This window comes from Marmota marmota, unplaced genomic scaffold (genome assembly GCF_001458135.2).
Source record: "Marmota marmota marmota unplaced genomic scaffold, marMar, whole genome shotgun sequence".
Classification (NCBI taxonomy): Eukaryota; Metazoa; Chordata; class Mammalia; order Rodentia; family Sciuridae; genus Marmota; species Marmota marmota.
This window is the reverse complement of record NW_025999900.1, coordinates 37307119-37324995: the sequence shown is the minus strand read 5'-3', so window position 1 is coordinate 37324995 and position 17877 is coordinate 37307119. Positions and strand designations below refer to the sequence as shown.

The 17877-nt window shown below is 36.8% G+C and overlaps 2 protein-coding genes across 2 annotated transcripts; one reads left to right on the top strand and one right to left on the bottom strand.

Annotated features, from left to right (window-relative positions):
- Positions 1-3431: 3431 nt before the first annotated feature.
- Positions 3432-4381, top strand: LOC107145421 (olfactory receptor 1509). The gene has a single exon (XM_015489375.2). The coding sequence runs from the start codon at positions 3452-3454 to the stop codon at positions 4376-4378; it is 927 nt and encodes a 308-aa protein (XP_015344861.1). The 5' UTR covers positions 3432-3451; the 3' UTR covers positions 4379-4381.
- Positions 4382-15540: 11159 nt separating this feature from the next.
- Positions 15541-16485, bottom strand: LOC107145414 (olfactory receptor 4E1). Its single transcript, XM_015489362.1, has one exon. It carries the CDS (start codon positions 16483-16485, stop codon positions 15541-15543), a length of 945 nt encoding a protein of 314 aa, XP_015344848.1.
- Between the last annotated feature and the right edge of the window lie 1392 nt (positions 16486-17877).

Genomic DNA, 17877 nt, shown 5'->3' with positions numbered 1-17877 from the left:
TATATATATATGTGTGTGTGTATGTATATATATATTCAGATATATGTATATATAATTATACAGAAGAAATAGATTTAGTTCCCATTTTATAGCTCAGAAAACTGAGGTTCATGGAAGTAAATGCTAAAGATCACAGTCATTTGAAGGCACTGTATATAGTTTTATGACTAGCTTATGTCTTCTCCTTTCTCATTGAAAGTAAAAAGAGTTCTTGTTTCTCTGTTCTAATGCATTTCTGACCAATAGTGTATGGGAAAGATCCTCAGTAGCTTAGTGGTAGGGTGCTGGTCTAGTATAAACAAAGCCTTGGATTTATTTCCCAATCCATAAAAACAAAACAAAACAAAACCCAAAAGACAAAGAGTAAAAATACTCAAAGCATAATCTCTTAGACACAGAAGGGAAAAATTGCTTATAATTCCACAAAATCAGAATTTTAATTTCCTTTTCTTTCTCCTATGCATTCTTTTAATACTTTGGTTTTTTAAAACTCATGCTTAATACATAAACTTAAATAATTACAGAATATAATGTGAAAATTAATAAAACTTTAATATTCTTTTCAATTCCACACTTTAGGAGGTAACCTGTTAAAATTGGTGTGTATTCTTCACTATCTATCTTTTATCCTTTTAGGATTAAATATGTACAAATATAATTCATGAATCCACAAATATATTTGAATTTGTTCAAGTGTACGTACATACATAGATGCATCACATTTATATATATATGTGTGCATACCCACAAATCTCTGACTCCTTCCTTTATTTCTTTTTTTCATTCATTCTTTTATTCCTTCTTCCAGGTATAAAATGTATTCATAATGGACTCTTTTTACTCGACAATATGCTGTTGACATTCCTTCAAGTTAGTAATTTGTGATTTTGACTATACATTGGGATCATTAAGGAACTTTAACAGTCCTGATGGGTCCAACTCCCAGAGATTCTGAATTAATTGTTTGGAGTGAGCCTGGGGCATCAAAATTTGTAAACATTCCTTAGGTGCTTTTAATATGTAGCCATGTTGAGAATCACTGCTTCAGGTTAATACACATAGATCTAACTCATTCTTATTAATGGCTCCATAATACTGCATACTATTAAAAGTATTTATCTATTCCTCTGTTGATGAGCATTCAGTTTGTTTCCAATATCTTGTTTTACTAAAAATGCTTAAAAAATGTATCTTTAGTTACCAGTTTCTTTATTTCTGTAAAACATAGTCCTAGAACTAAAATTCCTTGGTCTAAAGTTATAAACATTTAAAAATTTAATTGGTCTTGCCAGATTATTTTCCAAAGAGTCTTAATAATATTTATTTTTAGTAGCAGCATGTAAAGAGTGCTTTATAGTTTTGTCAATTTGATGAAAGACAAAAATGTATTTTTTTCATGTACTACTAAAGTTGAACATCTTTTTATTCATATTTACGTCTCACAAGTGTTTTCCTGTTCTTTTCCTATTTGTATTCTTTGCTCATTTTCAAGTAAGTCGTTTGTCTTTTCTTATCAAGTTTTGAGATCCTCGAAGAAAGGAATGTTTTCTATTTTTAGACATACATGTTTTAATATTGTCTTCTGATTTGCTATTTGTCTTTTACATACATTTCAAATTGCTGAGAATGTATTTTTAAAGCTTATATGTATTATATTTCAATGTCTTTTCATGTTGGTAATCTTTTGTCATTATCATTCTTTCTATTGAAAATTTTAATTGTTGCATTGTAATTATATGTAACAGTGGGATTCATTTTGCCATATTTGTGCATACATATAACATCCTTTGATCAATCTCATTTCCCAGAACCTTCCCTTTCCTTCTCTTTCCTGCCTTGATTGACTTGCTGTACTCGACTGACCTCCTTCTATCATTATTATTTCAATTAGTTGTCACTATCATTCTTAATGGCTGTATACAATTCTAGTCAAGTTCTGCTACTGTTAGGTTTTTAAAAATAACATGATAGTTAATATTTTCTTGATTTTTTGCTTTTTCTGTGTTTGGATGCTTTAGGAGATTCCTAAAAGTGAATTAATTGGATGGAGTGCATTTTTTTTGCTTGTGTGATTTGTGATGATTATTTCCCAAAATGTTATAGTTTTTGGCCAGCCAACCACTATGGAACTAGAGGTAATATGACTTTAGTATTTGAACAATAATATCTCCTAGAGGACAACTCATATTACACTATTAAAAAAATTAAGTTATTTAAGTAACTTATTAACACCATTCTGAAGGGAGGATTGGATTCTTTTTTAAAATTTGGTTTGGTTGAAATAAAAATATTTTTGCCTACTTGCTGCATGTAAAACATCTACTGAGTGCTGTGAGTAGTAAGTCACATGTGTTTATTACTTTTTAAGAAAAAGTTTAATTTTATTGTGAGCTAAATTACATCTCTATTTTACTTTCCTTTACAATCAAGTACCATAAAAGAAATATGAAAGGGAAAAGGTAAGCTTTGGTCACATGAGGAAAGTTTTCTTAAAGGTTGTGCTCTTTGAGAGAGTCCAAGATAAAAGATGAATAGGATTTTATTAGTCAGCGATGAGGTGAGGAGAGTATACTTGGTTACAGGATATGTTTTCCTTTTTAAAAAAATTTGTTCTTTTTTAGATATACATGACAATAGAGTGTATTTTGGCATATTGTACATACATGGAGTATAATTTATTATAATTAGGATCCTATTCTTGTGGCCATACATGGTGCGGAGTTGCCCTGGTTGTGTATTCAAATACAAGGATAGGAACGTTATGTCTGGTTAATTCTACTGTCTTTCCTATTCCTCTTCCCAATCCCTTCCCTTCATGGCCCTTTGTTTAATCCAATGGGCTTCTTCTATTCTTTCCTTCCCCACTCTCCCACAGGATGTGTTTTCTGAGTGGAAGGAAAATAATAAATAAAAACAAAGATTTTGAAAAATAGGTAGGTGGAGGTAGCATGCCTGGAGGAGAGCAAATTGTTTGGCTGGAGAGAAGAAAACAAATAAAAAATACACCACATTAAAAAAGTTAAGCATGCAATAAACCATTATAGGTTTTGAATGTGCATTTAATTTGATAGTAAGTTAAATACTGAGTGATTTTATTTAGGGATTGTATATTTTTGGAATGTTAATTTGATTCTATCAATGGATTCCTCTGAAATGAAAAGAGCCATTTAACTAATGGGTAAGAGTTTTGGGAAGTTTATTTATTCTTGTCAGATCTCACTGATCTCATCTGCAAGATAGGAGCAATTAAGCCTAAATAGAATGGTGTACATGAAGTGCTTAGCTTGGCTCCTGATATGTAGTGGGCATGTTGTAATAATTATTATTATAATTCAATAAGCATTTTAGATAGGAACACAGTATCATTTCAATGAGTTCCATTCCCATAATGTCAAAGTTAAATTAACTTTCACCCTCCTTCCCCTGCAAGTTCCTTTGGAAAGCTCATTGGATGGGAGCTCTAAACCAAACAAGAGTGCCTGAATTTGTCTTCTTGGGACTCACTGACAACTGGGTGCTGGAGATACTGTTTTTTGTGGCATTCTCAATCACTTATACGCTCACCCTTTTGGGGAACATTCTCATCATTATTACCATTTTCTTTACTCCACGTCTCCACACCCCTATGTATTTCTTCCTGAGCAATCTGTCCTTAATTGACATCTGTCACTCATCTGTTACCGTGCCTAAGATGCTGGAGGGTTTGCTTTTGGAGAGAAAGACCATTTCCTTTGACAACTGCATTGCACAGCTCTTCTTCCTACATCTTTTTGCCTGTGCTGAGATCTTTCTGTTGACCATCATGGCGTATGATCGTTACGTAGCTATCTGCACTCCATTACACTACCCCAATGTAATGAACATGAGGGTCTGCGTACAACTTGTCTTTGCTCTATGGTTGGGGGGCACTGTTCACTCACTAGTGCAGACCTTCTTGACCATTCGTCTGCCCTATTGTGGCCCCAACATTATTGACAGCTATTTCTGTGATGTGCCTCCCGTCATCAAGCTGGCCTGCACAGACACGTACCTCACAGGAATGCTGATCGTGTCCAATAGTGGAACCATCTCTCTTACTTGTTTCCTGGCTTTAGTCACTTCCTACACAGTCATCCTGGTTTCTCTTCGAAAGCAGTCAGCTGATGGACGTCGGAAAGCCCTGTCTACCTGTTCAGCCCACTTCATGGTGGTCGCTTTTTTCTTTGGGCCATGTATCTTCCTCTACACTCGGCCAGACACCAGCTTCTCCATTGACAAGATGGTGTCTGTCTTCTACACTGTGGTCACCCCTTTGCTGAATCCTCTCATTTATACCTTGAGGAATGAGGAGGTAAAAAGTGCCATGAAGCAGCTCAGGCAGAGACAAGTTTTTTCATGAAATATATCCTGGGCATTGGGATAATTGTGGCCATATCCTTCATGAGAAAGAAAAAAAATGGAAGAAAAGAAGAAGATGAATTAGGGCAGGGCAGACTTCTGCATTAAAGAGAGACACTCAGTAATCATTTAAATAAAGGAAAAGTTTGTAGTGGAACATGTAAGGAAAAAGATCCCTGAAAAGGTTAAAGAACACTTTACCAGTGAAAGAATACCATGGAGAACTCAGTTCAGTTTCATTGTGGGGAACAGGTGCCGTGGTGAGGAGCTCCCCTCCTGGGTCGTTGGCTTTGGGAAGCTGTGCGTCACTCTTGTGTTTGATACCTTACAGTGGTTTCAGTTTTGCTTTCAAACACATTTTCAATAAAATAAATAAGGCTTTACTGACTCATGTTGAATTACACTTTTGAATGTGCACCTCTCATTATGACTAGAACTATTTTACACTTTTTATAATACTTTGATTTTGAAATCAGGGTAAAGGTGTGTAAAGAGCTTATTTTTAAAGTAAACTTTATTCAGGTAAAATTTATGTTACATAGGATGTGCACATTTTAATTGTATAGTTTGACAGATTTTTTTTTTTGAGGGGGGATATGGTCTTTCTGTGTTGCCTAGGTTGGTCTCAAACTTGTGCTCATGCTTCAGCCTCCCAAGTAGCTGAAACAACAGGCATGTGCCACCACGCCTGGCTCAGTTTGATGTTTTGACAGGGGTACACATACACCCATGTAACAGCCTCTCCAATCAAGGTATAAAGCACTTTTACCACCGCAAAGTTTTATTGAGGCCCTTCCATCTCCATACAAGTATCTGATTTTTGTCATTATAGATAAGATTGGTTTTTCCTAGAGTGTCGCATACATTGAATCATAGGATATATACTTTTCTGGGCCAGACTTATCTTGTTGTGTGTGCTGTTTCTGAGACTAATCCGTGTTTTTGTGGGTAATCTATAGATTAATTTGGGAGAGTATTATCTAAACAATAATCAGTTTCCCAGTTTATGAATTTATTTATTTAGGGTAATTTAATGTCTCTCAGCAATGTTAGTCATTTTCACTTGTAATTAAACATATTTCAAAATTTGTCCCTAAGTATCATATGTTTTCTGATCTTATTGTTAATTTTGTTTTCATTTGCTTATTGTAGTATGTAGGAATACAATTTATTTGTATATATTAACTTTACGCCTATAGCATTGCTAAATTCACTTACAAGTTTCCATTAGATTTTTTTTTTTTTTTTGTGTGTGTGTTGCTGGGGATTGAACTCAGAGACACTCAACCACTGAGTCACATCCCCGCCATTTTTATTTTATTTAGAGCCAGCCTCTCACTGAGTTGCTTAGTGCCTCACTTCTGCTGAGGCTGGCTTTGAACTCGTGATCCTCCTGCCTCAGCCTACTGAGCTTCTGGGATCACAGCTGTGAGCCACCACGCCTGGCTTGATGAGATTTTTTGCAGTGCTGGAGGTCAAATCTGGAGCCTTGTGTGTGGTAGGTAATCACTCTATCACAGGACTACTTCCCAGCCTTCTGCAGGTTTCTAGAGCTTTTTGCATTCACAATGGTGTCATCTGCAAATAAGGATGAATTTTCTTCTTCCTTTCCAATCTGTACGATAATTATTTCTTTTTCTTGTCTTGTTGTACTGATAGGGTTTTCCAGGTCAGTGGCTAGTAGAAGTGATGAGAACAACTTTGTTCCTGATTACAGGGAAAAGCTTTCAGTATTTCACCATCCGGTATGATGTCAACTATAGGGTTCTGCTAGGTCTTCTTTGTAAAACTCTTTTAAGTAATTTGCTGTGAATTTTTGACATGAATGAATACTGGATTTTTTTATTTTTAAAAATTTGTTCTAATTAGTTGTACATGACAGTAGAATGCATTTTGACACATCATACATAAATGGAGTATAACTTCTCATTCTTCTGGTTGTACATGATGCAGAGTTACACTGGTTATGTAATCATATATGCACATAGGCTAATACTGTCTAATTCATTTTATTATCCTTCCTACTCCCACACCTCCTCCTCTCTCTTCACTTCCCTTTATCTAATCCAAAGTAGCTCTATTCTTCTCTAGTCCCTCCCCTTTTATTATGATCTAACATCCACATATCAGAGAAAACATTCAACCTTTGGTTTTTTTGGGCTGGCTTATTTCACTTAGCATGATATGCTCTAGCTCCATCTATTTACTGGCAAATGCCATCATTTGGTTCTTTTTTCTGGCTGAGTAATATTCCATTGTGTATATACCACATTTTTTTGAGAGTTTTTTGGAGGTTCTATCAGGAGAGTGCAGCTACTTGTATACCCTTGACTTAAGAATGGTCCTTTGGGAGGGAAGCACAGGGAACGGTGAGGGAGGAAGGGGACACCAGCCTAGCCAGCCAGATCAGCTGAATCAACCCTGGCGATCAGTGGGGTGACAGATGTCGCAGCCAGATCGCCCTCACATCTACTACATTTTCTTTACCCATTCATCTGTTGACGGGCACCTAGTTTGGTTCCATAGCTTAGCTATTGTGAATCAAGCTGCTACAAACATTGATGTGGCTGTGTCACTGTAGCATGCTGATTTTAAGTCCTTTGGGTATAGATGAAGGTGTAGGATATCTGGGTCAAATGGTGGTTTCATTCCAAGTTTTCTGAGGAATCTCCATTCTGCTTTCCATAGTGGTTGCACCAATTTGAAGTACCACAAGCAATGTATGTGTGTGCCTTTCCCCCCACATCCTTGTCAACATTCATTGTTGCTTGTATTCTTGATAATTGCCATTCTAGTGGAGTGAGATGAAATCTTAGAGTAGTTTTGATTTACATTTCTCTAATTGCTATAGATGTTGAACATTTTTTCATATGTTTCTGAATGGGATAGTTTTCCTGATTTCTCTTTCAGTGGAATCACTTATGTACAGGAATACAATTGATTTATAGATATTAATTTTGTTTCCTGCTACTTTACTGAATTCATTTATGAGTTCTAAAATGTTTCTGGTGGATTTTTTGGATCTTCTAAATATATAATTATGTCATTGACAAACAGTGATAGCTTGAGTTCTCTTCCTATTTGTATCCCTTTAGTTTATTTCTTCTGTCTAAATGCTCTAGCTAGAGTTTCAAGGACAATGTTGAATAAAAGTGGTGAAAGAGGGCCTCCTTGCCTTGTTGCAGTTCTTAGAGGGAATGCTTTTACATTTTCCCCCACTAAGAATGATGCTGGGGGTACTGGGGTTGTGGCTCAGTGGTAGAGCATTTGCCTGGCATGTGTGAGGCCCTGGGTTTGATCCTCAGCACCACATATAAATAAATAAAATAAAAGGTCCATTTACAACTAAAAAATTAAAAAAAAAGAATGATGTTGGGGGAGCTGGGGTTGTAGCTTCGCAGTAGAGTGCTCGCCTAGCCCATACGGAGGCCTGGGTTCAATCCTCAGTACCACACAAAAATCAATAAATAAAGTAAAAGGTATTGGGTATTGTGTCCAACTACAACTAAAAAAAAAAAGAATGATGTTGGGCCTGGGGATATAGCTCAGTTGGTAGAGTGCTTGTCTCACATGCACAAGGCCCTGGGTTCAATCCCCAATACCACAAGGGAAAAAAAATGATGTTGGCCTTGGGCTAAGCATAGATAGCTTTTACAACATTGAAGTATGTTTGTACTATCCCTAGTTTTCTAGTGTTTTGGATATGGAGGGGTGCTATATTTGTCAAATGCTTTTTATGCATCTATTAAGATGATCATATGATTCTTGTCTTTAAGTATATTGATATGATGAATGACATTTATCAGTTTCCATATGTTGAACCAACCTTGCTTCTCTGGCTTGAAAACCCTTTATCCTGGTGCACTATCTTTTTAATATATTTTTGTATGGAATTTGCCAGAAATTTATTGAGAATTTTCAATGTTCATCAGGGATATTGGTCTGAAGTTTTCTTTTCTTGATGTGTCTTTTGTCTGGTTTTGGTATCAGGATGATATAAGCTTTATAGAATGATTTTGGAAGGACTCCCTCCTTTTATATTTCATTGGATAATTTGAGGAATATTGGTGTAAGTTCTTCTTTAAAGGTCTTGTAGAGCTTGGCTGAAAATCCATCTGGTACTGAACATTTTTTTCTTTTGGTACTGGGGATTGAACTCAGGGTCACTTAACTACTACTGATCTACATCCCCAGGCCTATTTTGTATTTTATTTAGAGAAGGGTCTGAGTTGCTTAGCACCTGGCTTTTGCTGAGGCTGGTTTGAACTCATGATCCTCCTACCTCACCCTCTTGAGCCTCTGGGATTAAAGGTGTGCACCACCGTGCCCAGATCTGGGCTTTTCTTAATTGGTAAGCTTTTGATGGCATCTTCTATTTCATTGCTTGAAATTGATCTGTTTAAATTCTGTATGTCCTCCTAATTCAGTTTGGTAGGACATTTATCTCTAGAAATTTGTTGATGTCTTCAAGATTTTCTATTTTATGAAATTTAAATTTTCAAAATAGTTTCTGTTTATCTTCTGTATTTCAGTAATGTCGTTGTGATATTTCCTTTTCATCATGGGTTTTAGTAATTTGAGTTATCTGTCTCTTTTTCTTCATTAGCATGGCTAAGGATCTATCAACTTTATTTATTTTTTTAAAGAGCCATGGCTTTTAAAGATACCAGAAAGACACCACCACCAGTCGTTATGTGAAATTTCTGGAGATCGTGTGAACTGACTTGATCAGAGGCATAAAGGAAAAGAATCTCAAGTGAAAGGACCTGTTCACATGCCTATCAAGACATTGAGAATCACTACAAGAAAAGTGCCTTGTGGTGAAGGCTCCAAGACATGGAATTGTGTCCAGATGAGAATTCATCCACAAGCGACTAGTTGACTTGCACAGTCCTTCTGAGGTTGTTAAGCAGGTTACTTTCATCAGTATTGAGCAAGGTGTGGAGGCTGAAGTCACCATCACAGATGTCCAAGTCAACTATTTTAATAAATTGATTAAAAAATGATTTGTTAAAAAACTGATTTCATAAGCAGTCAAACCCAGTGGTGCATGCCTATAATCTCAGATACTTGGGAGGCTGAGGCAGAAGGATTGGGAGTTCCAGGCCAGCCTCAGCAATTTAGTGAGACCCTGTATTAAAATAAAAAGTAAAAAGAGATGGGGATGCAGTGGTAGAGTGCTCCTGGGTTCAATCCTCACTACTTTAAAAAAGATTCAGAAAATGATTTGAAATATCAGTTTTTGTTTTTGATGGTTGTAATAGCGAGGACATTCAGAAAAAAAATTCTGTATTAAAAGAGAGTACAGATCTATATCTCATGTGACTGTCTCTGTTGTAAGATTATATAAGATTACGTGAAAAAACTAAGTCTGTCCAAAGTTCTATGTTTGTATAAGTTCAAGCTTTTGCTAGGTACTAAATAAAAGTATTTATTACAAAGCATTCATTTGTATCTTCTAACATTGATTCTTTTCATCCCATAACACATAGTGGTCTAGATGGTTTTTCTTAAACATAGTGTACATACAAGTTACCTGGGGGCCTTTGAAAATGCAGGTTTTGATTGAGAACATATGGATTGGAGCCTGAGATTCTGCATTTCTAACAAGCTTCTAGGTGATGCTGCTCTGAAGACCATAAGTGCAAGTCTCCATAAAACAATCCTGGAACTTTTCTCAATCTTTCCATACCCAAGGCTTGTATATAATGCTTTTGAATTTCTAGGTTGTTTTTACTTAGTAATATGAATGAAAAAATAGGAGTCAGAATACACAATTTGTACTTCTTTTATTTTATAAAAATGTTAATATCAAAATATAGGAAACTGTACTGTTAAATAAAACAGAAATAAAAATTTGTAAGGATTGAGCAATGCATGTTTCAGAAAATAGTGATGAGCTAGTAATTATAATTAAAAACTAAATTTAGCTTGAACATATTGGAATTCTAGATTTAAAAAGAAATAAAGGAATACAGATGGTGTGCTAGGCATAGAGCGAGGGTTCCCCAAAGATGGGTACAACCTAATCCTTGGTACCTGTCAACGTGTTAGGTTGCATGGCAAAGGAGAATTAAGGTTGTAGATTGAATTAAATTTGCTAATCAGATGGCCCCGAGACAGGGCTAATAGCCTGCATTTTCCATGGACCCACTTTCATCACAAAAGACTCTTAAAGATGGGAGAAGGAGCAGAATAAGAGAATCATAAGGGGACTTGGCCATGGACAGTATGGAAAGATTTCCACATTGTAGACTTTGAAGATGAAGGAAGAGGGCCACTAGCCCAGGAATGCAAGTGGCCACTAAAAGCAGCAAAGAAAAGAAAATGGATTTTCTCTTTGCGCTTTCCAAAAGTAATGCAGTTCTGTTGACAACTTGATTTTAGCCCAGTGAAGTTTTGTATTGAACACATGTGCTATAGAACTGTAAGATGATAATTTTTTTTTGCTTTAAGTTACTAAGTTTGTGGTTATTTGTTATAGCAGCAATAGAAACTCAATAGAGATCTTTTTTTCCCCCAATACAGGAAGCATATGTGCCTCTATGAAAAAACTACAAAGCTATGCTAAAGAAACTTGAAGAGATGGAAATATGTTTATGTTTTTTTGCATAGGCATAAAAACATTGTTAATGTAATGGACCTTCTTCAATAAATCTTAAATTTGGTATATAGTACTTATCATAAAAAGCCTACAAGATATTTTGTGTAAAATTTCCAGGAATATTCTAAAATTTACTTAGAAAAGAAATACAGGTGGAAATAGTTAAAAGTAGGGCATGGACTTATATGATTTCAGAACTATTGATTTCCTAAATTTACTAGTTTCACTCATTGGGATGAAGGATCTCAGTTTATTGTAGAATGGGCATTCATCAGAAGAGGGTTCCATGAAAATTTTCTTAGGTAGGAGGACGACATACTGTGACTGAAGGAAGTAGGAGGAAATATAAATGAGTCCTCTATAAATGGTCAGAGGGCTACTATACAAAGTAGTTATAATATCAACTTTATTGAAACTGATGCAATGAAGTAGAGTATACTGATATTAAAACTATAACTGATATTCCTTAGCTTATTCTGAAAGGCATTTGGAATGAATGGAGGCCTTTGGTTGTGTCAGTCAGCTTTCATTGCTGTGACAAAATGTCTGACACAAACAACTTAAAGGAAGAAAGATTTATTTTGTCTCATGGTTTCAGTCCATGGTCAGCTGGCTCCATTGTTTTGGGCCTGAGGTGGGGAAGAATATGATGGCAGAAGGGGATGGCAGAGGAAAACTGTTCATCCTGTGGCGTCCAGGAAGCAGAGGGAGAGAGAGAGAGGAAGGGACTAGGGACAAGCTATGATCACTAAGGAGATGCTCCCAAGGACATACTCTATATCTAGGTTTTACTTCCTACGATTTCTACCACCTCCCAATAGTCCATTCAACTATAAATCTCTCAATGGCTTAATCCACTGATGTGGTCAGAGACCTCAAAATCTAATCACTTTTCCAAATCCTTACCCCTGAACATCGTCACACTGGGGAAACCAAGCCTTCAGCACGCATGAATCATTTGGGGGACACTTAATATCCAAACTATAACAGGTCATTATTTTATAATTATTCTGTTCACTTGTATAAATGGTGCTTATTATGGAGATCAGGACTCCAGATAATGTGAACATCCGTACATCATAGGCACACACAATACAGAGTGACTGACTCATTAACCTTAACTAAAAGTCAATGAAAGATTGAAACGACAAAAGTACTCAAGTGGAAAAAGAGCCAGTAGCAATTTTCAAAGCAAATCAGGAGAAGATCATGAAATATTTAAATATCACTACTTGCAAATTGACAAACAAGTGTAGAATATTGTCAATCCCCTACGATTCTCACAAAAACCCACATTAGTTTTATTTATCTATTATGCAATAAAGCTCAGATATTATTACCTTACACAAGTTGAAAACTGAGAAAAATGATCTAATTATACTTTGCCATCTGGACTTCTATATGCAAAAGTATTCATATACATTATTATCTTTCATGCATAAATGAATTCCCAGTGCTTTGTTTATTTGTATTATGGAAACACTGGTTACTATAGTCTATAACCAGAAGATTGTTGCAGTCTGAGAAATTTAACTGTTGAATAAAAAGTTGCTGAACAAATTTTTATATTGATAAATAAAGGCCTCCCTTTCTTCTTTAAGTAAGTCAACTACAAAGCCAAGACATTTTATTCTTTATTTTCTGATTATGTAATGAGTGACTCAATACATTTTAATATTATCCCTGAGTTTAAACTATTTTCTGAAAAATGGAGAATGTTTAGTTTTACCTCCTCAGAGAGTTGTGAAAATTATTGTGATTGAAAATGGATAGTATTATAAATTTTGCTTGCTATGAAAAAATAAGCCAACAGGATCATTCTGTCATAGTGTTACCAGATACAGCCTTAACGAGTGTCAGGAAGCACTGTCTTGTCTATCATATTGAATACGTTCCTCTGTGTGGCTGATTCCTGCAGAGAGCCATTCCACACGGGTTCTTCAGAAAGCTCTTTCTCCTTATTGCCTGACCTTCCTATAAGAAAGCATTTATTTCATACAAATTCCATAATTCTCTAATTTGGTTTAGTTATTCCACCAACCAGTACCAATGAACAGTTTTCTACTATCCAGAGAGTTACCTTTGGGAAAGAGACTGCTCTATTACCCACTAGATATGTTAACATGTGTTATCTGAAAACCCCTCCTGGCCTCTGGATAACTGAAATGGTTTGTGTAGCTTGAATTTCTTCCTTAACACATTTTCTGGCAAAAGTATCATTAAAAGTGGAGTCTTGGTCACTGTAGTATGCTGGTTTTAAGTCCTTTGGGTATAAACAGAGGAGTGGGATAGCTGGGTCAAATGGTGGTTCCATTCTAAGTTTTCTGAGGAATCTCCATACTGCTTTCCATAATGGTTGCACCAATTTGCAGGCCCACCAGCAATGTATGAGTGTACCTTTCACTCCATTCTCTCCAGAGTTTATTGTTGCTTGTTTTCTTTTTTTAATATTTATTTTTTAGTTGTAGTTGGACACAATACCTTTATTTTATTTATTTTTATGTGGTGCTGAGGATCAAACCCAGAGCCTCATATGTGCTAGGCAAGCGCTCTACCGCTGAGCCACAACCCCAGCCCTGTTGCCTGTATTCTTGATGATTGCTATTCTGACTGGAGTAAGATGAAATCTTATAGCAGTTTTGATTTGCATTTCTCTAATTGCTAGAGATGTTGTACATTTTTTCATATTTTGTTGATCAATTGTATTTTTTTCTTCTGTTAAGTGTTTGTGGGATTCTACATCAGGTACAATCAGAAGAACAAGAAATTATACTCCATTTATGTATGATGTTCCAAAGTGCATTCTACTGTCATGTATAACTAATTAAAACAAATAATAAAAAAGTGGAGGCTTTTTTTTTTTTTTGGTCCAGAGGTTTATGGATTATATCCTCACTGGTGGGCTAGGAAATCCCAGCTGAATTTCAGAGTGACTTTCTTAAAGAGTCAGAAGGAAAGGTTGGTGTCCAACATGCTACGGTCTTTTGTAAATTGGATGTATATGAGACACTATTGCCTGCAATTCTTTCTTCATATTCCTTGTGTCCCCTGCCTACTCAGCACATGTCACTCTGAGTGTGGGTCTCCACAGCTAAATTTAAAGTGTTGGCTTATAGAACATGTCTCATTCAAGTTGGTATTTTTTTCTAACTCTTAGAGCAATTTTGGGTGATTATTAAGGTTGTAGTAAAGAATGCTCAGTTGAATGACTTCTCTCCATAATGAATAAAATGATTTTATTAAGATGTAAATCACGGCCGGGTTGTGGCTCAGTGGTATAGCACTTGCCTAGCATGCATGAGGCAATGGGTTCTATCCCCGGAACCACGTAAACATAAAAAATAAAGGTATTATGCCCATCTACAATTAAAAAATTAAAAAAAGATGTAAATCACATCCTGCCATTTCTCTGCTTACATCATCTGCACAAGCCATGGGCTTTCCCAGCATTGGTCTCTGTACCTGCCATTTCCTCTGGTTGGATTGTCCATCACCTCTCTTTCCTCATGGTTGGTTCTTTTTCATTTTTTTTAAATTTCAGCTTAAATTAACCCAGAGAGGCCTTCCTTGTCCAATCAGTCTAAAAACATTCTAGTCTCTTCCATATCTCCTGCTCTATTCTTATACAGAATTTGTCATGTCTGTAATTACCATATGTTTATTGATATTTTCATTTTTTCTTTTCACTAGATATAAGATGGAGAGACTATATGTATGTTTTGTTTGTTACTATAAACCTAGTACCTAGCACAAATTAGGTGCTCAGTAAATATTTGCCAAATGAATAAATAATAAAACATTTCATTGCTCTGATGGCAGGTTTCACTGAAAACTTCTTGAGAGTGTTAGAAATTTCAATGGTTAAAAGTCTTCTTTGTCACCAAAGTCATATGCGGGCTTACTTTGTCTGATTCACCAGTTTTTGCTAAGCTTTTAGGCAAGCATTTAAGTGAAGATGTAGGTAAGGGCTTTCCAGAAATCTGAAGGTTTGCTTAGATCTTGGTTATCACTGTAACAGAAAAGCAGGGACAGTCAGCATGATGTATTGAAGACAGCTTGAGTTGGTGTTGATACGCTTGGGTTTAAATCCTGTCTTTGAACCCAAATTCAAAGCCACTCAGCTAGGAAACATTCTCACTTTCTATTTTCATCACACCCTAAACTCCACGAAGCAGGGACTATATGTATGTTTTATTTGTGAGTATAAACCTAGTACCTAGCACGAATTAGGTGCTCAGTAAAAATTAGTCAGTATTTCCTAGCTGGGTGACTTTGGGCAGTCTATTTGCTCTCTTTGAGCTTTAGTTTTGTCATGTATAAATAAACACAATACCTACCTCACAGGGATGTTGTGAGAATTAAGTAAATGCACAGTGCCTAGAACAAGTTACAGGAAATGGAAGGATTACTAATCATCGCTATTGCTGATTGTTAGATGTGGGGCCAGAGGATAATTTTACAAGTCCTATAGTCTGATAAATATGGTATATAATGCATTCTTTGTCAGACATTTCTTTGACTTGGAGCACCAGGCATTCTGAGGGCTTTAGACATTTTCATTATTTTTCCTTCCTCTCCTTCCTCCTCATTATCTTGTTCAAGGCATTCTTCATGTCTTCATTCCTAAGGGTGTAGATGATGGGGTTTAGCAGAGGGGTGACAGCAGTGAAAAACACAGACACCACTTTGTCCTCTGGGAGGCTGGTGGATGGGCGGGAATAGATGAAGATGCAGTGTCCCAGGAACAGTGTGACCACAGTGAGGTGGGCTGCACAGGTGGACAGGGCCTTCCGCCTGCCCTCGGAGATCTGCTGCCGCAGACTCACCAGGATGACTGCATAGGACACCACAAGGACGACAAAACAGACCACGGAGATCAGCCCACTGTTGGAGACGATGAGGATCTCAATGATGTGGGTGTCAGTGCAGGCCAATTTGATCACCTGCGGCACGTCACAGAAGAAGTTGTCAATCTCATCAGGACCACAGTAGGGCAGCTTGATGGTGAGGGAGGTCAGGGATATGGAGTGGATGGTTCCTCCTGCCCAGAGGGCCACAGCCAGCAGCACACATACCTTCCAATTCATCACTGTCATGTACTGCAGGGGTTTACAGATGGCCACATAACGATCATAGGCCATGACGGTGAGGAGGAAGATCTCTGTGCAGGCAAAGAGGTGCAGGAAGAACATCTGGGTCACACAGGCATCAAAGGAGATGAGCTTCTCCTCTGACCAGGTGTCTCTCAGCATCTTGGGCACAGTGACAGTGGAGTGGCAGACATCGATAAAGGACAGATTGCTGAGGAAGAAATACATGGGGGTATGGAGCCGGCGGTCATAGATGATAGTGATGACAATGAGGATGTTCCCGAGTAGAGTCAGGACATAGAAAACGAGAAATATGGAAAACATAGCCATCTGCACCTTCTGATTTACAGATAAACCTCTAAGCCGAAAATATGTCACTAAAGAAGTTTGATTGAGTAGGAAAGCCTCTTCCATTCTCTTTGTTGAATACTCCTGCGGAGAAGTAAAAAAAAAAAAAAAAGTCAGTATTAACACTTCATATCTGCATTAATCATTTAGTTACTGAATTTCTTGTGTGCTTATGGTTTCTATCTCTACCTAGAATTTATAGTTAATTGTTTTGTGTTTCTCTTTCCTTCCCTCCTTTCCTACCTTCTTTCTGACTTAATTTAATTTAATTAAATAATTTTTTTTTTTTGGTGCTGGAGATTTGATGCTAGCTTGCACATGCTAAGCACTAGCTCTACCACTGAGTTACACCTCTAACTAACCCCGTGTTCCTTAAATCATGCTGAATGCATAGTAGGTGCTGAACACTCACTTATGGAATAATAATACAGTGGAGAATCTCGATTCACTAAGACTCATAAATCCACCTTGAAGAGGGAGATGGAAAGACCAATCATGCTATTCTTCCCTTATTATAGCAAGATCTCAGTGCTTAGATTTAGGTTATGGATTTTTGCAAGAGGAGGTAGTAGGGTTCTCCTTACCATAAATAAGTAGTTTGTTCAAGGTCCCATAAATCTGACCTCAGACATAATTTCTGGACTACACTTTTCACTAACCCAACATACCTGCTCCCCTGATGTCAGAGACTGTACTTTCTGAGATGACGCTTTCAGAGGGCAGCATCATTTCATGAAGCGACTGGATAACTGACAATGTGATTGTGATGCTTTTGAACAATTATTTAGAAGAGGGCGAATAAAACTCTGGAAATCTTGGAAAATCCGGAGAGAGCGTAAGGAGGCTTGCTAGTCCTCCAGCCCTCCGCTGAAGTAGGCACCTCCTTCTTAAACTGGAGCTCAAGGTCTAGGCCCACTAGCCTCATGATCTTGACTAGATTACCTCTAGCTTTTTTCAAACTCTGATTCTGTTGTCTGTGCTTAGATATCAGGGCTTAGATTTAAGTGATCGATTTTGACTGGAGGAGATATTAAGGTATCTCTACCATAAATAAGTAATTTCTGGTTCACAAGTAAATCAAAACTTGTTATTTTCTTTTAGATTAGCCTATGTACCATCCAGTGTCACTATTTTTTAAAATAACATATATGTGTTATACAGAGCCACAGAATTTTTAGTTCTTAAAGGGACTTGAGAGTTTCTATAATTTTAAATATTTTTTTCCTTTTACAAATAGGGAAAACGAGGCACAGATAGGCAAGGCAATTGGATGTGGGTCTTAAACTTAGGTCTCCTGACTCCTGGTCCAGGCTTTATCCACTCTATCTCTACTTGGATCTGAAATTCTATGGTGGTTGGAATAACTGGGGAGTTAAGTAGAATGTCTTAGTGACCTTCTTCCTCTCCAACGTGTCCCAAATCCACTTGAGGGTGTGATTTATGGGAGTTTTGCCCCAC